Here is a 24360-nt window from a genome sequence, read left to right on the forward strand (position 1 = left end):
CAAACATTTGTGCAATTAGTAGGTAGATGCATGTCAGCCCCGGATCAGAAGATTCACTCCATACCAGCAAAAGAGTGAATCTATCTCCACTACTCATGTCTGGTTCTCATATTGACACAGCACATACTGACACTTTTTTTATTTGCTGACACGATTCACTTTAATTGGATCCACAGAGACACATAAAACACAATAATTTGGCTTCTTATATAAAACCTTTCATGTTCACTTGTGACATTGTGTTCCTTTTTGACAACTTTAACAACAGTTTAAATAAAAGGAGAGAGGCACAATCAGGTTCTGCAAAAAAAAAAAACCTCTCGTCTTTTCTCAAGGTAATTAGTCATGTATTTTTTCAACGTTGAGTCACCTGGACTGCGAGCAAAAACGCAGAACTACACATCCCTCCACCCATTCCCCTCTGTCTTTATAATATTGACTTTTTATTCATATTTACATTATACAGCACACTTAGCTTCAAACAATATTTGTTTTCTGTCCTTGATCTAGAACTTCATCAGGAACGCGTGAAAATCCTTGTTTAGCTCCATTGTGATTTTAAATCGATTGACAATTCAATCAAGTCCATTTCTTCACTGAACTTGAATTCCTTAAACTACTAATATTGTACTATTATTATTTTCTTGTAGGCTTTAAGCTAAATATCAGAGCACAGTCTTGAGGATGACAGCGTCCACCCCCGATGAGGCCGATGGCAAAAACTGTGTAACAGAGTCAGTGGTCCCCAGTGATTTGCTCACTCCTGTCTTTATAACGGTGTTGAGGCATCAGGATTTAAATTCTCATCCACATTGGGCTCATCAAACCAGAAAAGAAAAAAAAGGGGGGGGGGGGGGGGGTTTGTACCACAAACAAGCGTGCGTTGCTGCAAAAAGTCACACAACACAAGCATGATTCACAATGGCAACAACAGCACAAATGGAAAGATGTGGACAAGGTGGGAGTCAAAGATTCAAGATGACATCATACAAACACACAAAGTGGAACATCACAGAGCTGAATCATTCCTCATGTTTCAAGTCTTTGATTGTTTTTTTGCTCAAGGTCCTAAAATCAATAAATATGAATTTGCAGGCGGGCAGGTGAAAACATTAATTCCTGTAGCATTATGCAGAGATAACCTCCCGATCCCCGTGGGTCACTTCCTAATTCTCCTCCTCAGCACAATCAGTGTGAGTTTCTATGACGACTGCTTGGAGGAGGTTTTGTCCTCAGACATTGGTCTCCTCTCCTTTCAGAGGGTATATGTGGCAGTGCGCCCTCTCTTCCAGACACACATCCTCTGTGGTGGTGCTACCGCGGCTGCAGAGGCCTCGGCGTGGTGGGAAAGAGAACCGCAGGGAGTGTTTGCCCCTGGCGGACCGGCCCTTCCCCGTCCCGTTACTGTAGGAGACGACCAGCCGGCGGTTCTCCTCTGGTGCGACGGCGCACGATGGTCCTCTGATGGTTTTGTTGAGGCGGGGGGAGTCGCCGCTGGGTTCATCGGGCAGATTGCCGGCTGCGATGCTGCCACTCTTGATGTGGGGTGTGTGGCTGTGGGTGTGGCGGTACTCCTCGTCAATGTCCTTACCCAGCTTCCACCTCTTCCACTTTTTTAGCATCTCAGACTGCACCTGAGGAATGATGGAACAGCAGAGAGAATAGAGGGAGGACAGACACATGAAGGTATGTGATGAAGATTAAATATGAGGGCAGAGCACTTCATTAGATGGACGTCTCCTGCCAAAGAATACATTTAATAATTTAGAGATTAGCAAATGGATGATGTTGTGTCCATCCCACTTTGTAGACAAATGAATCAAGTAGGACTTGAGCAAAGATGGAGCTTTTAAGTTATACAAAAGAAGGATAAAAGCCAGCGACAGGAACACTGATGATGAAATATGTCTAATTTACCCTCACTACAGGGGGAAAGGAAGGAAGTGCAGCTATGGCAGAGATTGCATTAAGATGGTCCTTGACATGTAAGCACATCTGTCTCACCTCTTTGTTGACAAAGCAGTAGAGAATGGCGACCAGCAGGCCCTGTAATAGAAGGAGGACCTTTAGTATTTTATCAATATTAGATACTAAACAACAAGCTATTGCTCTTTTCAGTATTATTAATTCATATGAGGTGATTGTCAATCAGGTCGTCCTTGAGGCCAGGTGAATGTTTGTTCCAGATGTAATGAAATTCCCTGTGGGTGTTCCTGATATATCATGTTCACAAGAACTTGAGATCACCTCGATCTTTGACCTGAAACAACTAAATTCTAATTGGTAGCAAATCTGAAGACATTTCTTCAAGGAGTTCTTAAGGTATAGTGTTCACAAGACAACAAATGTGAGGTCACAGCCACCTTGTTGTTGAAATTTGGTTCATCGTTGAGTCCAAATTAAAGTTAGTACCACAGATACATAAACTAAAATTAAAAAGTAATAACAATGATTGTATCTGGTATCACATCATCAATGCACTGCAGTCAAGAGCAAGCAAGTGTTTGCAAGTCCAGTTTTGAATGTGCATGTATAAGACTACAGACCAATGTTAAGCGGGTCGTGTATTTAGGTATTATCACTAACACACTAAATGAGAAACACACATTTAGCGAAGTCTTTGCTATTGACCTGACGTCTCCATTTGATGGCAAAGCAACTCTCAGTGTGTGTGTGTGTGTGTGTAATACACTGAAGAAAACAATGTGTAACAAAGCCAGGGATGGAAGACGATGGCTGGCAAGTTAACACTTCTCAAGAAATCAGATTTGCAAAGATAGAAATGAATTAAAATGACTGCTGGCTGTAAACAGAAGCATTGCTTGTTTATGAGAAAATGACACAAAGCAGCTGTAAATACAAAAGGGTCCTACTGTTTATTCATTTTTTTATCAATTTCTACTTTGGTTTACATTTTCCCAATTTAAAAGTGGTGAAACATTTTGCACTAGAACACATTCAAATGTATAAAAACATGCAATTTGACTGAACACATGAATGAAAAGAGCCAAACACCCAGTTGTATTATAATAAGTTTCCTGAAAGGCCATATACGTTAAAGAATCAAGTCCCTTAGAAACCATTGTCTGCATCCAAAAAAAAGATTTAAAAACACAACATGAAAACAGTGTGTTAAGTGTGTTAAGATTCCTGTGAAGTCGATTCTCACCTGGAAGGAGTTGAACAGGAGGTCACAGAAGAGACGAATGAGACGCAGCATGGAGCCTTTGGGAACCGACTCGTCGATGACGAAGGTGAAAAGGATGGCGTGAATCCCCAGCAGGGGGATGAGAGTCAGAGTGGACTTTGCAAGTCTGGAGCCGAGAAGGAAAATGAGGAATAGTTGCAAAGATAACAAAACATTAAATGGTAATAACATATATACAAAGATTATGCTCTTCAGTACAATCATTCTGAAATGAAATGCAAAGTGATAAAAATGTTAATTTCCATGATTTTAAAGAAGCTGTAATCAGTGTATTAAAATTCAATAAATAGTGATTAAAAACCACCTTTTCTACTGGTCTGCAGAATATTACAGTATTTTTTCTGTTCATGTTTTGATTATCTGGCCTCCATTCTCATCGAGTGTTATTTTCAAGTGGAATTTTTATCCCCGTTTTTAGAAACAGGGGTTCTCTCACCTGAACTTGTAGTCGGTGTATCTCATCTGATGAGCTCTGAGTTTAGACATCAGGATCTTTATGATGCGGATGAAAATGAAGAAGTTGATCTGGAGTAAGTAGAGAAGGGAATTTTAAGTGGAGTCATATGAGCAAAATATGTTCAAGAGATGTTTAGATATAATGAGTGTGAGAGGGAGAGAGAGAAAGAGAGAGAGGGAGAGAGAGAAAGAGAGAGAGAGAGAGAGAGAGAGAGAGAGACTGCCTAAAATTTCCATAACTGGACTGTCATTTAGTAACTCCTGAGCCTTTTTGTGGTCTGTGGTATTTGACATGGCCTTACCAAATGCGCACACACACGCACACACACACACACACGCACACACACGCACACCCACCCACCCACACACACACACACACACACACACACACACACACACACACACGCACACACACACAAACATATCCATCAGGACAAAAAACAAGTTACCAAACTTGGAGCGCTAATGACATGAGTGCTGTAATAATTAATGTTCTCTGTCATCAGAGGGTGTTCTGCACTTGATCACAGTGTGTGTGAAACTGCACGCAAACACACTTTATTGAGGTGTGTGTGTGTTTGAAGACTAGTTGAACTGCAGGGTTGTGTTAGGGATTGTTGTAGGACGACAGGACATCACATCTGTTACACAACCATGCGACAACTGTTTTAACTGTGCAGGCTGGTTAGTGTATTTTTTGAGTGTGTGCATGCACACGTACGCTTTTGCATGAGGTCACAAAGGTCGGGACTGTTACTCTTAATATGCACTTGTATGCTCATAAGTGTGTCTCTACGAGCACAAGAGGCAGGAAACACAAGAAGAAGTCCACAACTTAATTATGTGTGTGTGTGTGTGTGCTTCACATCTCAAGCTTCCAATTTAGGATGGAGAATGTTGGAATTAATACGAATTCTAATGAGACACAATTCGATTCTCACTGTAAGACAACAGTTACAACTTTTACCAAAGTGTTTTAAAAGATTGCAAATTACAATTATGAGTTATGAGTTTTTACCTCTTTTGACTATTTTGAAAATATTATTAAGACAAAACGAGGAAAAAGTATTTGAGTAAATGTGCATTTGAGAAAACATGTAAAAACGTGTGGTTACTCCTTGTAAAGTGAAAAACAACAAAGTGAAAAAAATACGAAAATCCATTTGGACCTGAACATGTTGCATGAAACATGAAACAAATGAGAAAATCTTCTCTCTTCTTTCCACATTCTGAGTTTTGTAATGCAGATTTCTGAGTCTTCCCTTTATTACTTTTTTGTGTCCAATCCACAAACACCTTCAGCTCTCAACACTTCATTCTGAATTTCATCTCCCCTCCTCTTTACTTCCTTCTGACATTCTGTTCACTAATGTGCAACATTTTGTTCAATAAAAAAAAAGGTTATAAAACAGGGAAAATAAATCTCTGAGGAAGCTCTCTTAGTTTTGTGGCTAACAAGTCAATAAGTATTCACGGTTTATTCAAAAGTCTGGATTTGTTGTGGCCTGTCTCAAAACATTCTGCAACATTCTGAGTGGTTCAATTTTACACGGATGGAGTCACTTCCTTTTTCTGTCGACTCTCTTCGGGCTGAGATATACATGCTCATAAGCTTCAGATGCATTATGAGCATGATACATGACACATACTTGCTGTGTTCTTAACATGACCATGGCATGTTGCTGGAGTATTCTTCACCACAGAATTACACACTACTTAACTCAGACTGCATAAAGCGTATCATTAATTTTTGAGGATGTGCACAACCGACGCACCAAACAGATGCAGGATACATGAGGCAGCCATGATGTGTACACGTACAAAACTTAAGACTAAGCCTATATCTGTGGCCTTAGGTCTTAAAACCTGACCGATATTTCAATCCTCCTGAACGAGCTGTGTGACTCTATCAAACCTCCACATCCCCCCACTCATCTGAAGTCTGCGGTGTGTTCATCTGCAACATGTTGGAATATTTCAACCCTTTTTGGCTCGGCTGCAACGACGAGGCCAGCCTCTATAAATACAACCGTCAAACATTAGCTACTTCCTGTAGAAGACAGTCACCAGCATCAAGTTGGGATTTTCCTGTTCAAGCACATCTCTCAATGTCTCTCATTCAACTGACCACACACAGCAGCTGACACCGACGTGAATGAGTGATCATTTTACAAGAAAATCTGAAATCAGCAGCTGTTTTTTTGAATGAGGCTTTTTGATCAATGTCTGCATTTATCACCAAAATCTTTCCATTCTTTCTGTCGGCAGCAGTGGTGTCTTCTGTGTGTATGGCTCCTCATTCCGAGATATCTGTATTCCTCCAGTTTTACAGCCATCGCGTCAACTCACTTGCTGAAGAATGAATGAAGTTGTCTACATTTCTTACATCATTTTGTTCAATTACAAAAATGCCAGAATAAGAGGATTATGAGACTTACCAGATAAGCAAACAGTATAGGAGAGCGGATGATCCACCAATATCCCATGTTAATATTTCTCTCCCAGCACCTACACACACACACACACACACACACACACACAATTCTTTGTTATCATTACAATTCAGATGTTCTTGCTGTATCCTAAGAGTCATCACAAATTCATTCACAGGAGCATGAGTAGATTTAAGGAAGTCAAAAGGAAAGACCATTAAAAACTTCTGTCACTTGCCTCTTCACAGATAAAAGCTGTTACACATACACCACCTTTTATTTGATGTGACATTATTAGGAAGTGGATAAAACTTACTCCTCATTCTCATACAGATATTTCATTGTGATCCACGGCAGCACGAAGATGAGCGGTGCACCTGAGAATATATGAAAGGAACCCAAAAAAATTGAATATATCTTCAAACGCTCCCGTCGTCTTTTTTTCACCTCCGACAAAATGGAAAGCTCAACTTTACTGTAGATAACAGAACTATCATCGTATATCTGATTTATAAATCTCTTCTACAAGCTCTTGACATATTTATACAAAGACATTTCAGATACTTATAATAACCCATCAGGCAACATAGCCTGGATCAAACAGTGAAGACTAATCCATCTTCCTCTTCTGACGTCTACTCACATTGTGTTCTCATTTCAGAGCCTGCCATGTCTCACCTACATCACTATACTGTGAATCTGTGAATTACTGTTCTTATCCTGAGGATGTCCACCTGTCGAACAAAGCTGCACTTGAGTCTATTTACAAACCTGTAAACCATCTCTGCACCTTATTGTTCATTTACACACTGTATGTCACTCAGAATTATGACTTTTTATACTTGTATATATTGCCTTTCTTACCTTTATATTTCTATACTTTTAATATGTTTACATTTGTATATTTCTATAATTTTGTCTTTATTTATTACGCTTCCATGCTGGAGAAAGCCAGTGGCAGAGGGCATAACGTTTTTGTGTTGTCCGTCCATTCATCTGCTCATCAGTTCCATTCTTGTGATCAATTTATCTAGAAAATGTCTTGACAGAATTTGGTCAAATATTCAGTTGGACTCACGGAAGTACTGATTAGATTACAGTGGTGGATGGTCAAATGTCAAGGCCATGCACTGTGACCAAAACAGGTTTTTGTTGCAAACACTTGGACTCATTGATGAACTGAATAGATTATTATCGAGGGTCAAAGTTCACTGTTACCTCAAAAAACTTTTTTTTGTGTTGTGAGCACGAAATCTTAGCAACAACTCCAAGGAATCACTAATTCCATGTTAGTGGTCAACAGTCAAGGTCATTGTCACATCACAAAACTCTTCTGCCTCACAGGTGTGTTATCTTTAGAACACCTCAAGAGAATCTTTTTCAAATTCAGCTCAAATGTTCACTCAAAGATTACCTGATCAGATCTCAGTGGTCAAAGGATAAAGGTCATGGTGAAAAAAAATGCATGTAGACTGAAACTGCTCTGGTCGGCAGAGGCAGACAACGGTAGGGTGGAAATACTACTTTTTCTAATAATTATAAACCATTTTCTAAATTTTAGAGACTGCAACTGCATCTTTATTGTGTTTCTGTCTGCAGCAGTACAACAACAATAAAGAATCTAAGACATCTAGCGTGATACTTTCTGTTGTTGATGACTGTGTCATTGTCAACACCTGATCTACCTGCAGACCTAAATGTCAGGGCACTGTTTGTTGATCTCAACATTCTGTACAGTGTCTCAGGATATGTGTTGTGTATTTCACAACAGCTACATGAGGATTGCCAGTTGCTGTGAGTGTAGGAGTTTTGGTTCTTACCCCAGCCGATGGCCAGATAAATAGAGAAGTACTTCCTCTCGCTGAACACTGTGATGACCAGCAGGCTGTGCAGGTATATGCCCTCCACCAGCAGCCAATAGTTGTTGGCCATCACACTGTACTGCATCATCACCATGGCACCACGACACCACATCACAGCCTGACATGCACACAGGACAGTGACGGTGAGGACAAGAATTAAGATAAGGTGCTAAAGCAGAAGACGTCACTTTCAGTCAGAGCTTCGCACAGGACTGACAAACACTGAGTCACAATAACAGTTCAGAGTTCAAGGCTATCTTTCACAACATGTAAAGTTGAAACATTACTGTAAATGCAAGTTCAATATATTGAGCACGTCAGCACAAAAAAAACCATCAATCAGTGCATTTTTAATTGTCCCCTTGAAGGCGGTTATTTTTTCATTGGCGTTAGTTTGTTTGTTAACAGGATTAAACAAAAGCTACTGGACAGATTATGACTGCACTTTGTGGAAGGATGTGATATGGGTCAGGGAAGAAGCCAATACATTTTGGTTTAAATCACATCTTTAACAATGTGTTTTTGATTCTTTTCATTGATTTCTCATGGCATTATTTGTAAATATATTTAGGGGGTTGGTATCTATGAGTGTTTTCTTTCCGAATCAAAATCTGGATCACATTGATTTAAATTCGGTTTCATAAGCTTTTTTCAGCTGTTGTATGGAAACATTAGGGCTGGAAACCTACTCACAACATGTAGCTGCAAGACATAATGTGGCCTTAGCTATAGGGCTTGTTGTAATTTAATGGGACTGTTGGGCCTTGGTGGAGGTAAGTGCTCTACTTGCAATTGCTGTTCCCTACTTGCATACATGTGGACTGGTGCAGACACAATGTTATTTTGATTCAATATCAGCCTTAGCTCTGACTGGTATGCTGACCCAAGCATGTGTCCGCGTGTCGCTGTTGCTCCTGGGGTCCAGAGTGAGGGTGAGCAGGGCGTCTTTCACCAGGATGGACACGGCTCTCAGGATGAAGGAGGCAAACAGGTTCATGTGGATGTTGTTCCTCATACAGTGGAGCCTCCTGCAGCAGAGGAGTCACAGCGTGTCATGGCTTTGATTAGAATTTTCCATGTTCACTGCTCTGCATGGAGCAATGTCATTATTTTTCAATTTGTTCTTCCCCTCCCTTTTTCCACATGTGTACTTCCTTCCTTCTTATTTGACAAACTGTTTTTCAAAGAGTTAAAGGCAGTGGCAAGTGATTCTTACACTTTAAAATGTATGAATAAGGGTTCAACTCAACTGAGCTGGGAACGGCACACAAGTTAAAAATCATAACAACTTTTTCGTCCTGTTCAACTACAACTCTGTTGCTAGGCGACAGCGCTAAGGGCGGACCAAGCTGGGGACACAGATCACAGAAATCCTCTGTAGACCAGACTAGTTTGGATCAGCCTTTGCAGTCTATAGGTGGCCCCTGAATTGGGACACAACTCATGTCATTCATTGTTAAATTTGTCCCTCTTTTGTTCTTTCCCTCTCTTGTTCCTTCTATCCTTCCCTACTTAAGTTGTCGTTCTCTCCTTTCATTCATTGCTTATTTTTTTCTTTCTCTGACATACTTCCTACTGTCATCTCCTTCCACCCTGACCCTAACCTGTCTTTCCTTGGTTCCTTCTTTTCTTTCTCTTATAGTTGCCCTGTCTATTCAATTCTTTTCTTTTGATTTGCATTAATCCTTCCCTTGTTTCCTCTTTGTACATGTTCTACCTGAAGGTGATGAGGATTCCCAGTGCCAGTAGCAGAGCTCCCAGGGAGAGAGAGTAGCCCACTGTGTACATGATCCGTAACTGACTGAGGATGCGTCCATACTGCTGCTGCTGAGCCAACACACACACACACACACACACACACACACACACACACACACACACACACACACACACGGTAGATTAAATCTGGCTAAAAGAAATGTGAATAAACAAGGTCTTATTTGAACAGATGGGAGGACGTTCACACACTGAGTCATTTCACATCTTGTCATGTTAAACTATCAAGTCAGTGAGAGTCACATTATTGCTGAGCCATCTGCCACTGCAAGCAGCTTAAGTCATGGTATCGGTGACTTACATCTTTGTACACACACATGCACACACAAACACACTGTACTGTGAACACACACACCTCACCAGGGTCGTCCTCACATTCGCTAGTATTCTTCTTTGCCCACTGACCGTCTTCTCTGCAGACTCTGTACACCAGACCATGCTGAACTGTTCACACACAGACACACACGTCATTAAAGAGTACACTTCCCTACGAAAGAGTTTTCAGGCTATATTGGCTTCAGTCTTTGGGGGGGATTTCGAGAAGAAAGTTGCATTAGAGGAGAAAGACATAATTTTATGACAATAAAGTTATTTCAAGAATAGAGTTGCAATTTTATTAGATAAACTCGTTTTGAGAATAAAGTAATAATTAAATAAGAAAAATGTCACCATTTTGAGAATAAAGTTTAATTTAATGTATTTTATCCTCCTAAAATTTCAACTTAACTTTCATAAAATTCCAACTTTATTCTTGTAATATTATCAAGTTCTTCTCGAAATCTCATTTTTGAATGTTTTGCAGATAAAACTGACCTGTTGAAGTTTATTTCCTAGTATAAATGTTTCTACAGTATGAAGATTCCACAAGGATGAAATCATAAATGCTGAAATCCGACCTGAAATTTCACAGATGAACAAAATTCCCTTTATTCAAAAATACTAATACTAATGATAATGACATTTAGTGGAACAAAGGCAAACACTGAGAAACTGTGTTGGACATCATCTCTTTCCACTCGCAGGAGATGGAGAGGCTCCTGCCAGGCTGCCAGCACACACAGGACATAACAGAGACAAACTCTACTTATCATCCATTCACAGCCTCCAGGATCAAACCTGAACATCAAAATGATCAATCAACACAAAAAGAGCAACAGGTGATCAGATCTGGACTCTGCAGGCTATGAAACAACACACGCCAAGGTGAAATGACTGAGGCAGCTTCACAGGACACATGTTCAGGCTGCCACCTGAGACACAGTGTGAAGCCTTCACACCACTCTCAGGCTGATACTACTAACATGTGGCCTTCTTATCCACTTACTACTCCATCCACTCTATGACTGAAACAGCTGCACACTTTCTGAATCCGCAGTTCACCCAACAGATAGCTGGCTTCTTTCATCCCTCTGAGTGACAAGAACATGTAATGAGCTGCATGTCCTTTGCAAAGCATTCTCCATTCACTCTATAGGAGGACTTTACATTACAGCACGTTATCACATCACTGTATCCTTGCAGTTTTCATTCAATGAGTAGGATAAGGTCTAACAAGTCAGAAAAACTTCTCTTGTACCTTATTCTCCCTGTACTAGCATGAAAAGGGAAATATTTTATAGGTGTAAATAGGTTTATAAGTGGAAAAAAATCAACCAACATCACACCTTCAATTAACAAAAATATATATATATTAGTCATATGTCAAAAAACACAGACCTAATTTTGTGTTTGTTAGAAATGACAAGGCCACAAAGACAATGTGAAAAAGTGCAGTCAAAGACTTTCTTTTCTCACACGCTGGACTTTTAAAAGTGCATGACAGGAAGTTAATACTACAGGACTGAAAAAGAAGAATGAAAAAGACTAAAGTTTTACCTTTAACCAGAGCTGTCACTCTGAAGCTGAAAACAGTTGAATTCTCTTGGAGGTAATTTTAAAAGACAGGTTGTTTATTTGATTTCCTCACTGTGAAATACTTTAAATCTAAAGCTATTACTTTTTTTCTAAATTTGTTAGACACTGTGCCTGGCAGCCATTCAGATATAATTCATACACAGCAGTGGATGCGACAAGACCAAAACCTTTGCTGCTTGTGTCCCTTGCTGGGTGGTGTCTCTCTCCAAACGGAGCCAGGGCGAGAAAATCTTCCCCTAGGAATTGGGACACCACTCGCTATGTCGCCAGCAGCCAACCATAGTTATTACAGTGACAAACAATATCAACTAACTTCTTACATTAACAACAGTGATTCACCAACATTATAATAGTGACACATCTAACAACTGCAGGACAGACGGGACGGATTGATCCATTGATCAATACACAGTCAGTCAGTGCGTTTACATCAGTTATTTCAATGTCACGTTAGCCCTGTCCACAGAAACTTACTCAGCACAGCAAATGTTATAACATGAGCAGGGGACATTTACAAAATGGGTGAATTGGGACAGGCAAGTAGTATGGAAGTAAGACAAGCTAGTGACATAAAAAGTGAATCCTGGGTTGACTAGACCATCGCATTTCTATTCAGCCTTTGTGTCCTCCAAAAAAGGTGGTCCATGAATCGGGACACAGCTAAAGGTGATTGATTTCCTGTGTCACTACAAGTAACACCATGTACATTACATATAACCATTTGTTAATACTATTAATACAGCAAAATATGTTGTGCATATGTTGAATGATTGTGTCATCTAACAGCCTCAGTATTCATCTCTTATGTCTTGCATGCAGGCAGGTATATAAACAACCACCCATTGTGACTGCACACACTCACAAACAGACCTTTACGGTGCCATGGCAGGAACCATGGGCAGGAGACATTGACAGTGGTTCCTGGGACTCCATCAGGCCAGCAGGCATACAGGTCGAAGGTCCTGTTACACACCAGCCCTGCAGTGGAGAGCACATCTGTGAAATACATGCTGAAGGCTCGCTGAAGGTCACGCTCACTTCACTCTCCTGCATGCAAACGTCATGCAGACATGAGCTCACGCTGGGGGGAGAGGGGCTCACCTGTGGCAGGGGGCGTGGTGTTGAGATATTCCAGGCACTGGTTCCTGTAGCTGCTCCACTTCTCTTTCACAAGCTCCAAGGAGTTAGTTGAGGAAACCTGCAGGAAGTCAAAACTGTCTAAAGCTTCATGTCTGATTTCAGCTCCTGCTTTGGACTCTCAGTGCGTTTAATGAGTCAAGCGCACATCCCAGGCTGTGTGTGGGGGTGTGACAGAGAGACGGGCCGGGAGTCGTACCTTAGTGCAGCTGCAGAGCATAAGCAAGGCCAAGGGGAGACACACCTGGAACATCCCACTGATGCTGGGAGGATGGCGGTCGGGGGGACCAGAATTTAGAGGAGGCCCAACACATGAGGCCCTATCTCACACACACACACACACACACACACAATATGAAGAAGCTTGTTAGCAGGAGACAGCATGTGCGTTGTGTGTCTTGTTGACCTACAACTGAAAGAGATGGAGTGAAATAATTAAGACGTCAATGAACAGAAAAAAAAAATATATTTACTGTTGTTTTCACAGTGTATACATTGATTGTATGGCTGCCACACAAACATTGGAGCTCAGAAGATGATTGAATGATGAGATTGGACAGTGGAGAGAAGTGGGTCAGAGAACGACATGGTGCCTTCAAGGAAAAAAAGAGATTTCCCCAGAGGAACAGACTCCTGCTGGCATATTTGCATGTGTGTACCATTTTTAGAGTGTGTTGAATGAAATCTACATTATTTTTAAAGAGTGTGTGAATTGCATGCATGTAAATGTGTGATTTTTGCAGCCGGGGCTTTTCCTGCGATGTCATCTTCACCCACGCAGATGGAGAACAAAACGAAATCTGAAACGTTTCTGCAAAAAACACCTTGACCGTGGAAACATTTTTGGCTAAAACGTTTCAAATTCCATTCTGTTCCAGTCGCTGTGCTTCTGCTGAAGAGCTTTCATACATGTTTCTGTTTGTGTGTGTATTTGTGTCCATTACTGCTGTCACCATCAGAGATCTAAGTCGAACAACCATAACCTGACACGACAACCATAAAATGAACTGGTGCAGTTTTCTTGCTGTAACAGACCTGTTTTCTATCTTGTGATGTCATAGTTACATTCTACTGGCTGAGCGTTCACACAGGAAGAGAGCGTTTTGAATCTGAGCGATTACTCTGTCTGCACCACTGTTGATGATGAAATACAAAGATGATTTTACCAGCATATATAATACTGTATGGCTCCTTATCAAGGCAGATATGGACTCTACTATAATCCTCCATACAATGGTTAAACCCTGCTTCCCTGTCCCCTGAGGGTTTTTGCTTTTTTTCTCATCGTTGATTCACAGTTTAATTAATCTTGATATTCTATATTAATCCTTATGTATTCTTACTGTCAGTAAATCCCATGAAGAGACACAAAGCAACAATAAACTCTTCTGACTATTAAGAATGGTCTCTGCATCCATATCCTGGTATATCTTATTTTTATGCGCTGTGCAGCTCCATTATAAAAAAAACACATCAGTGAGAAGCACTGTTGCATGAGAGACATGTCTTTTTACTATGGGCATGAATCAACGCCACATACACACTCTCCGGCTGCTGTAATTACTGTAGCACTAAATGTTTATTAATCCATATACGAACTCAGATTCTTTTTACTCTGACATCCCATCAACAGTGACATAAGGTGGCTGGTGAGTGACTAAAATGGATTTTGACCCAACGTGTGTTTCAGGAGTATATCTGAGGATATTTGTTATCAGCATCATGTTTCTATTTTTTTAATTTACCCACAACACTGAGCAGAGGACGGCACGTAATCACTCGACTGCCTCGAAATGTGTTTTGCAGTCTGTGTAAATCTCTGGTGCTTCCAGTATCTGAGCACCTCAGGTTGGAGGCCAGTAACTAAATCCTCCAGACATTTTGCAATGAATGACTTTTCTCTCTGCCTTAAGTAAAATGTATTGCTATGGTTTGATGTTGTGTTTGCATTAAAAAAATCTTTTGTTTTTTTAAAAAAAGAAGCAAAAATTTTTTGAAACACAAATAATCTTTCTGTCAAGTCATAAAAGTATAAAATGGTGTTTAAACAGTCACAAAGAAAGACTCCACGTCAAACGAAACAAAAAGCCTTCCTGCTGTGAGGCGACAGCTCTAACCACTGTTCCACCTTGCCGCACACCATTTTATTATACTTAATGTTATTTTATATTACTTTAACATTAACTGAGAGAAACCATTTGTGAGCTGCAGCGGTCACTGACCCACTGCATGCATCAGCCTTCTGAATAATGAGTTGGATCTTTCTTACATGAGAGTTCAGGGGGAAAAGCTTGTCGTCCCATGAATACACAGATGTGTGTGTGTGTGTGTGTGTGTGTGTGTGTGTGTGTGTGTGTAGAGTTATTACAAATTGAGACAAAGCAAGAAAAGGAAGGCAGGAAAATATAATGATGCTATCTGATTTGTATAGTCACAATCAGCCAGTGTGAGTCACTGCTTTTCCTTTGGAATATTCCTGAATAATGTCGCATGCAAAAGCCGCATACAAATCAAAACTCAACAGTCCTGGAGAAAAACACGGAGAAAGGCGAAGGACGATGCGGGGGGGGACCTGTGACAGTAAATCATTTGAAAAATCTAAGAAAAACTACTTATCACACATGAACTTGATTGATCCATAAGACTCTACAAGACCAATAAGGAAGTCTATCAGGAAGACGGAGTGTGCCCATCATCATTGAGGTCATGCTGTCTGCATTGATGTGTGTTCGTATTTGTGGCATAGTGTTATTGAATAATTGCATTACCCACTGTGAGCACCCCCCCCCCCCCCCCCCCCCCCCCCCCCGCCCCAATTATGTTGTTTAACTCGATAAGCCTTCTCTATGTGATGAGGCGCGGGCAATTAGGCAGAGTATGGAGAGTATGTAGGTGGTAACAGAGGCAGAAGTGCACTGACTGTAATGGAGCTGAACACAGCTGTAATTATGTTGCTTCTGCTTGACAGATTACTACTCATAAGCTCCAATATCATCTCTCTGCATGACTTTTCATCCGCATTATTTCTATTTCTTTCCTTCTTTTGGCCCATTTAAAGGGCAAGGAAATGATTCCAATTTAAAAAGGTCAGTTCACCTAAATGACAAAAAATACTTATGTCTTGAAGTATAGATGCAGATTACCTTTAGTGTTTTCCATGGCTTTGTATGTATATTATATATGATATATTGATATACTTAGAAATGTAATATATGTTAGTTTATTTGTTTATTATTAATTCATAAATTTAGATCAGATAATTGGATTCAAGAGATGGTGGCCTAATAGTAGATGGTCATGTTTTTAATTAGACTTGATCAGGGGAAGTTAGACCTGGCTTTGAAAATGTGTATGTGCCTCTCAAAGTACTGAAACATTACACGGCAGTGAATGTTCCAACACACATTTTCATGGTGAAATAGTGCAATACACCAGTTTTTATTAATTCAAGTTTTTTCTACCAAATAAAATCCCCATGAAAACTACAGTACAGATTATCTGATTAACTTTGGACACACACAATTTCACTAATCCCGACTTTGATGGGGTAACAGCAGAAATGTAAAAAATGTACATCTGCATTTGTATTTACAACAAGAAATAGGAAATGTTCTGTTGTTTGGATCAAATGACCTTCAGCTCTGAAGTCATATTTACATTTTCAGCTTGTTTTCCTCTTCGGTGACAGTAGTCGAGGCAAATCAGGTGGCGATGATCACAAGTGCGGGTGTGTTTGTGTGTGTGTGCATGCAAGCGTGCAACGTCGTGTGTTATGATTAACTGAGGTGGGTGATGGAGGTGACCCAGAATCTGCACCTTCAGCAGACGTTACGCTTCACAAACTCAGCGAGTCATCTTTTTTTCCCCTTTCATTTCTCTCTTTTTCTTTCTTCCTCTCATCAGAGATTCTCCTTGTCCACTCCCTATTCTTCTACTTTGAAACTCCCCACACACTCTGGAGTGACTCTGGTTTGTCAGAGGTGAGGAGGCACATGTCTAATGCGCATTAGACAGCCTTACTTCATCACCGCACTAAAGAACTCAGTGACCTGTGGTGTTTGCACCCTTCACCACGAGAAAAAAAAATGCATGAGAATCAACTCTTTGCTCCATGGATTTCTAATTTGCAGTGAGTTTGGCTCCCAGCACTGATGAAAATATCATGCTCAAAACATCACCATTTCCTCTTAGATGACATCTGGCTTGGAGCGAACTCTGGGTGCTGCTGAGCCACTGGCAGATGGTCCAAGTGGCAGAATGGAGCTGATTGCAACATTCAGAACAGCTTGCTTTCTTTTGTGTGATGAGATAAAATGATAGCAACGCTGCGTGCAAAGGCAAGTGTCCAGCGGGAAGATGCGGATGAACCCAGCAGTGTCCAGATGATTGTCTGGAAAAAAGATGCGCGTGTGAACACTGAAAAGAGAGGAAGAGAGGGATACAGAGGGGAACACATGGGAAGACGGCCTGGCCAGTGCAGTACATACCATTCTCAGTGTCCCGTGGAGAATGCCAAGAGCCAGACCCTAAATCTTCAGCCGTGTGCTCCCCGGACTCCTCCATAAAAATGCTTTTCTTGTACCACAGATATCCTGCTCGCTATATGTTGTCCTTCAGCCTCGCATGGCTCCCATACACACCCTCTCACTCCTATGGAAACACACAACACCTCATTCCTCTGCCAACACGTATGCACACAAACACGACTTACACAACCAAATGAATGAACTTACTGCAGGTTTATGCATCTGAGGAGAAGCAGCAACATATGGCAAACAGACCCAGTTTATAAAAAGACAGAATAAAATCATAAGAAGAATATCGTTCATGTGGTTTGGGGGCGTAGCTTTTTCATGAGGGGCAGGTCAGTTGCAGCTCTTGTGAACTTTTACAGTCTTACCGAGCCTAGATTTAAGCTTTGTTTGATGGGTTGGGGAAAATGCTTATTCACTGCCTGGAGAGTTAGGTGAGCAGATCAGTACTCTCACGTTCAGACTGTAAATGAGTAGCTGCAGCCAACAGTCGCTTAGCTTAGCTTTATATAAGTAGAGACAGGCAAATACAACTAGCCTGGCTCTATAACTCCTATTCATTCCAACCGTAACTACCTACTTTGTAACTTTGTAACCTTGTAACTTCATAACTACCTACTTTGTAACTTTGTAACCTTGTAACTTCATAACTACCTACTTTGTAACTTTGTAACCTTGTAACTTCATAACTACCTACTTTGCACTACAATCTACCACAACTTCCTCCTCTTGCACCTCTCTTTGCACTATTTTGTGTAGTTTTGAACATCCTGTGAACAGGCTTATTTTATTTCTTTTTTTACTAAATGCACCTCTCAGTGGTAGCTGCTGTAATTTTGCCATGCTTCGTTGTGTGATGACATTAAAGGCATTCTATTCTATTCTATTCTAAACCCAACAGTACAACAGTGTCCCTTCTAAAGCTCAAAAAGCCAAGGTGTGAAGATGCTAAATTTCGTTTTTTCTGGTGGTGTTGTGTTGGACTGTTTCTTGCCTGCATGGGTGATTTAACTTCCACATGGAAGACGTAATTTAGTGAACTTCAGACTAGAGGATCTAGAAGAGCAAGAAGGTGGATTTTGTTACTTTGGACACAGACAAAAGGTGAACAAGTTAATACAGGAGACTTTTTGGCAATAAAGGTGCTTTCAGACATGTTCTGAACTCAGACAGATAATCTCCTGTCTGTGTCAGTTTCTGTAGACATTCTTCTTGTCCGAATAAACCCATGTGAGAACACAGCAGGAGATATTAAGAAAATCACCGAAAACAATTTTAGTGACAGAAAAGCCGAAGAAAAAGAAAAAAATTTGAAACAAACAAATCAAAGTCAAAGTAAAGAACTGTTACCAGGCTTAGCAGCTGTAAAATAATTACTTCAGTAAATCACCACATTATTAACACGTATTACAAGGTAATGTATTACTTCTTCACTTGTAGTTGACACACAATCAAGGGATGGGCGTAAAGGACAAAAGGACAGATGAACCAGGTCTGTCACAGCTAAGTGCATAAGTGTGTATCATATCCAAACTCACCTCCCAACCTGCCTGTCATGCGTTTGCTGCTGGTGCATCTGCTAAACACTCCAGGACACACGCTGTCACACCTGTGATAGCCACAAACATGAGGGACACACACAGGTCTCTGCCTGATACACAGGAGTGTCCAGCGGGGGAGAACAAAGCCTAAACATCAGCAGCTCTTTCTGTGAGCTGGATGATGCATGAAAGCTTAAAGAGGCAGCTGTTACATTTAAAGACCTGTGAAAGAATCTCGTACCTTCAGAAATTGTTTTTGAGCTGCTGAAATTCCAGAGATCCTATAGATCTTTGTCTAACCAACAGAGAGGTATACTGACACAACATTTGTCTCAATTTATTAGTTTATTAACCACGGGCCATGCACAACACAACTGCTGGGCCAGATGTAGCTGTAGAGCTTATTTGCATATAAAAACCAATACAACAATTCAACAATTAACAGCGAAACAACTGACAAAATCTACAAATATTGCCTCATAAGTGTCCCAGTTCAAGGGGATGCTTTTGAAGACTGATTGTGTCAAAGTGCTGTGACTAGGCCAAACTATCTCATTAAACTAACACCCAGGTCACGCTGTCTGTGTGAGTGGTGGGTGTGCGTAATATTAGCAGGTCAGAGCAGCCACACCCTGCACAGTCCACAAAGGCCCCAGATACATTTGGACACAGCTATACTTAAAAAATGGTTCCTAAGGTCAATGATCACATGACTAATTTGTCTTGAGCCATGTTAAGTGTTGTTTAAAGCTCCTGCATTCTTTGATATAGAAAAGCTCTATTTTCCACTGCTCTGACTGAGAGTGCTGACAGCGCGAATGCAGTTTTCATTAATTAAATTGTGTAATTACCTCTGACTGATGGAGACCCTGGCTTTGTCTTTGCAGAATGACACACATTGTTCAAGTGGTAGGGGCACATCAAGTTTACTATATTAAAGGATTCCATACCACAAGATTCTTTTTATTCTGTGTCATGTAAATGCCAGATTTGCATTGGGGGAAAAGTGATTTGGAAGTCACTGTGATTGATGTCATCCCAATTCTGTGAAACCTCTGAGAGCAGCGAACATTGAGGAGGAAAGATGAGATTTGAACTAACTTGTTTGAAAACTGGTTGAAAATCAGCTCAAAATGTAAACTGCTACTTCAGGCAACCTCCTGAAAACTATAAACTGGCACACAACACACTATTGACAGTCCAAAATAGCTGATGCTTTATGAGGACGTAATTTGATGAATAGAAGGTCTTTATCTATACTGACTGAAAACCAAAAGCTATTTATAAAGCCCAGAGGTCTGTTAAATAACCACAATTTAGTACATTACACAACACTGCTATGGCTTCAGGGGGAAAGCACATTGGACCAAGTCAGAGCTTGACATCTCTCCCAGCACCAGTAACCATGCATGGTTGTTGTTACCGGGCAGATTCTGCATCAAAACTTCAGCAACTGTGACGGAAATAAAGAAAACATGGACACTGTGTAATAACATGCACTCACAACTCTCACAACTTAGCCTTGAAATATAATCATTTTGTCTGAGGTTGATGAGAGTACCTTCACCATCGTTACCATGGCAGCAGAGATTTAGATCCCCTCACAGAACCGGGCAACTCTTTCTGGGATTAAAAACCTTAAAGGGATGATTTTGTAAGGTGTTAATATTTCAAAATCATCAGATATATTCAAATTCACTATTTTTAATTGTCGATGTCATATCTGGTTTCACCTCTCATACCGTACTATCATTATTTCCCTGTGTTGGATGTTGAATATTTTTTTTAACTTTTATTCAATTTCCAAATAAAAAAGATATTTTAATCAATTGTCAATTTGAGAATCCAGATAAGTATGTAAATTAGTCTTGTGTTTCTCAATCACTCTTTTTTTGTTTTAGAAGTGATTAAAATAATTACGTATCTACAAAAATATGCTTTACAGGTTCACCCACTGAAGACTTTTCAATGAAAGTTTTGTTTTTTTGTCTATGTTTACAACAGCAGGGAGAAATCAAACATAGCAACTACTATTACAAAAACTGCAGTTTTAAATAGTTTCTACATTTTGCACTAAGAACACTATATCACTTAATATACATGTTTAAGCAGACTGGTAAAACAACATGATCATGATTATGCTAACTCTGGAAACATCTATGACTTTAGACCCTTAATTTCGTCCATTACTGTTTTAGTTAGTGTTGGACAAATGCATTTATCTTACCAACATGACATGTCATTTAGGTTTAGGAGGTTTAGTTAAGGTTTCGAAAATATTGTCTTCCAGGTTAAAATGACCACTTCGTTAAAGTTATTGGACCTTTGTTGTCATGGTTACCATAATATCCACATATAAGATCACAGCACGATTTGTGGTTATGGTTAAAAGAAACAAACCCTGTCCGTCGGTATGAAACAGGACACAAACAAATTCATTTAAAAAACATTTTGTTGCTCTAAAATAACATCACTCTGTTTGACAGACAAGTTAATAATCTGCTGATTTCTGCAGTACTGACTTATGTTTATCAATCTGGTTCTTATGAACAACAGGGCCCAACATGATCACTAGGATTTAGCAAGAGAAAGGTGATGTCATTCACATCTTGCCACCAAACAGGAATTCATAATATCTGAATCATTAAGAACAGGTGGAGGGTTATTTGGAACTGTCAGTCACATTTGATTAACAAAAACACCCACAAAGCCCTGATGAAGCAGATAACGCATTCATGAATAAGTCATGTGTTTTTTTACATGGTTTGAAAGACTTTAGATTCTTTAATCAAAAACATTGAATGATACAGAACTACTCCAGTAGTTTTCAGTGGATTCCAAGCTGCATGTCTGACAAGGCCGAGTCTTTCAGAACTGACACAAGGTCGAACATCATTTACCTGTTAAGCCTCAAAACCTCTCAATATACCTCTTTATATTAAATACCCTTCATCCTGTGATTAATCTGTGCTGAACTTTGGTATTGACTGATCCTGGGTCACAGACCCAGAAAGAGGATTTTGAAATGTCTTTCCTGCCAATCACATCAGTTCAAACAAAACTGCACCCATTAAAGATTGTGGCCAAACCAGACAGATTCAATTACAGAAAAGGCATCACAAGAGAAGTCACTTTTTGTTTGAGTTTGATAAATCGTTGTCATGAGTCTAATTAGTGATGGACGTCCGTAGGTTTCATGATTTCATGGCATCTTATATTGCTTTATGGCTGCTTCAATGATTTATACACAGTTGACTCTGATTAATGTTTTCATCACCTGTTGTGAATAGAAATAATTCATTTACTTGCTGTTATCAAATGTTGCACGTTTGAAAGATTTCATCCAGCGGGGGTTGTTGCTTGATTTTTATTCACAGGAGATCATTTCATTTCATTGTTTAATAAAACCCCTGCTGTAATCAAAACTACTTTGTCTTGTATAAATTCACTGAACATGTTGGGGGTATCACTGTAATTCATTATAAACCCAATAAACAGATTATTATTATTTTTCTGTTTTTTCTTTCTCTCTGATCTCAGCAGTATGAAAAATTAGCCAAGTAAACACAGGGCAGTCAATTTTTCGCTGTCAGATAAAATACATTCAAGATTTAGTGAGGAAACATAATTAGATGATTGTGTTAAAGTTAAATAGGCTCATATGTGCCTGAGGCATCTAGAGACACACAAGATTAATGTACACGTGTGTGTGTGTGTGTGTGTGTGTGTGTGTGTGTGTGTGTGTGTGTGTGTGTGTGTGATTGTGATTGTGATTGTGCATGAATTTGCATCCTGAATGGCCTAGCTCATAACTCGGCGGAGTTTGTTATTCCCTTTAAATCATATTAAGAATAATCCAATTTATTACATTGTCTTCAGAGAAGCTTTAACCTAAAACTGGACTACAACGTCTTCTTAAATTCAAGTCACAAACTTAATGATAAATGCATATATATGTCCAAGCTGTTCTAACACTATTTCAGTCAGACAACTCACGTTCAACCGTTTATTGCGGAGCCTACAGGTGGATGCTGGGGTGGCGGAGGGGCTGAAGCAACTGGTAGCAATACTGCAGCAGCAGTGCGAGCAAAGCGGGTGTTTGGAAATGTCTCTTGCTTAAATAGGCTGCCTAATAAGGTGGGTGTGTGTAATAGATGATCGTGGAGAATGAGGTATGTCACATGATGTGTCACATGATTGGAGCAGCGCAGAGTGCGTTGGCTGCCTGAACTAGCTCGCAGGGTTCACTTCATATCTGTCCATAACCTAAACTGCTTCACTGTTTGTTATTATGACCATGACGATGAGGGTCTGGAATGCCACAGCGTGTATGGGCTGTGTCAGTGGGTACTGACAAATGACCCCAATTTGTTCTCAGGTTGGAGGGTTACATTTAGAGAAGGGAATGTCGAGCAGTCTAAGAAGACATTTTTAAAAAAGACTTTTCCAAAACTTTGATGAAATTAATGGTTTTAGAAGATGGTTTAGAGGAGAGTCAGCGAAGAACAAATATTCTCTGTGAATTTATCATAGACTGTAAGATGGACGACATGACGGCTCCCCAAAAGTGAAGCTTTGTGTTGTCGCTGCCCCAATCATGTAATATGCCTCACTCTCCACGTTCCTCTTTAATACACACCCTCCCAATTTGGCATCTATTTAAACTCCAAAAACGTCCCATCACTCCCCTTGCTTGTCCTCCGTCACTGTTGTGTCAGTATTTCTTCCAATTGATTCAGGCCCTCCACCACCACAGCATCCACATGTAGGCTCCGACAGCAGGGTTATAAATATTTGCTCATCACTCCCATCATATCTATGTTATCACATCAGGGAAAGTGATGAAATGGGAGGCTGTAGACACAACTATGTTCTGCTGCAATAAACATTTTAAAAGTGAGTTATCTGACTGAAATAAAACGTATTAGCAATTGTGATTTGGTGCTATATAAATTGAACTGAAGTGAATCATAGAGCAGAGCTACGCTTATAAAGCCAGATAGCTCTATGCACAGTGAGGCGACTCACACAAGCAGGTGTTTTCAGTTGCTCTGGCTGAATATAGCTCAGATTCAGCCGTGCAGGGACCAATGTAATGTAATGCACTTGTTGTTAATGTTATTAGTTACACCTAGTACATGTCAATATGTTTGCTGGGAAATAAATGTCTGTGAGCTGTACAGTTGCAATTCACTTACTTTAATTTGATATCTTGATTATTGTGAAGCACTTTGTTACTGTTATATTGCGCTATATAAATAAAATTAACTATTATTACTGTCACATTATACCTCCATCTCCCATTCACTTTGACTGAAGCTTACACTACAGTGGAATTAAAATTTGAGGTTCCTGTTAAAGCTATGGTTGGCAGTTAGTTTTTTTCCCGATACGCATCAATAAATAAAATCGTCTGAAAAAGAAAAGGAAAATAAAATCATTGTCTGTGACGTTATCGTTCAAATGCTGTGTGATCACGATTATGCTTATACAAACAGACGA

General features: G+C 40.0%; 1 protein-coding gene across 6 annotated transcripts in view; it reads right to left on the minus strand.

Annotated features, from left to right (window-relative positions):
* Window positions 1–627: 627 nt before the first annotated feature.
* Window positions 628–24360, minus strand: part of gcgrb (glucagon receptor b) — a 43959-nt gene continuing 20226 nt past the window's right edge. For 2 of the 6 annotated variants that reach the window (XM_069530675.1, XM_069530674.1), the window contains exons 2-15: window positions 17273–17435; window positions 12985–13105; window positions 12750–12846; window positions 12519–12626; window positions 10090–10178; window positions 9676–9785; window positions 8842–8986; window positions 7917–8076; window positions 6413–6473; window positions 6103–6172; window positions 3645–3733; window positions 3170–3314; window positions 2005–2046; window positions 628–1634 (exon numbers count right to left, since the gene is read on the minus strand). In XM_069530675.1, coding sequence (XP_069386776.1) covers window positions 1233–1634; window positions 2005–2046; window positions 3170–3314; window positions 3645–3733; window positions 6103–6172; window positions 6413–6473; window positions 7917–8076; window positions 8842–8986; window positions 9676–9785; window positions 10090–10178; window positions 12519–12626; window positions 12750–12846; window positions 12985–13038 — 1572 coding nt within the window. In that variant the 5' untranslated portion in view covers window positions 13039–13105; window positions 17273–17435 and the 3' untranslated portion in view covers window positions 628–1232. Of the gene's footprint in view, window positions 1635–2004; window positions 2047–3169; window positions 3315–3644; window positions 3734–6102; window positions 6173–6412; window positions 6474–7916; window positions 8077–8841; window positions 8987–9675; window positions 9786–10089; window positions 10179–12518; window positions 12627–12749; window positions 12847–12984; window positions 13106–17272; window positions 17436–24360 lie in introns of those variants that run through there. The other 4 variants (XM_069530676.1, XM_069530678.1, XM_069530679.1 and 1 more) reach the window with 3 other exon arrangements.

This window comes from Paralichthys olivaceus, chromosome 8, assembly GCF_024713975.1.
Source record: "Paralichthys olivaceus isolate ysfri-2021 chromosome 8, ASM2471397v2, whole genome shotgun sequence".
Lineage (NCBI taxonomy): Eukaryota > Metazoa > Chordata > Actinopteri > Pleuronectiformes > Paralichthyidae > Paralichthys > Paralichthys olivaceus.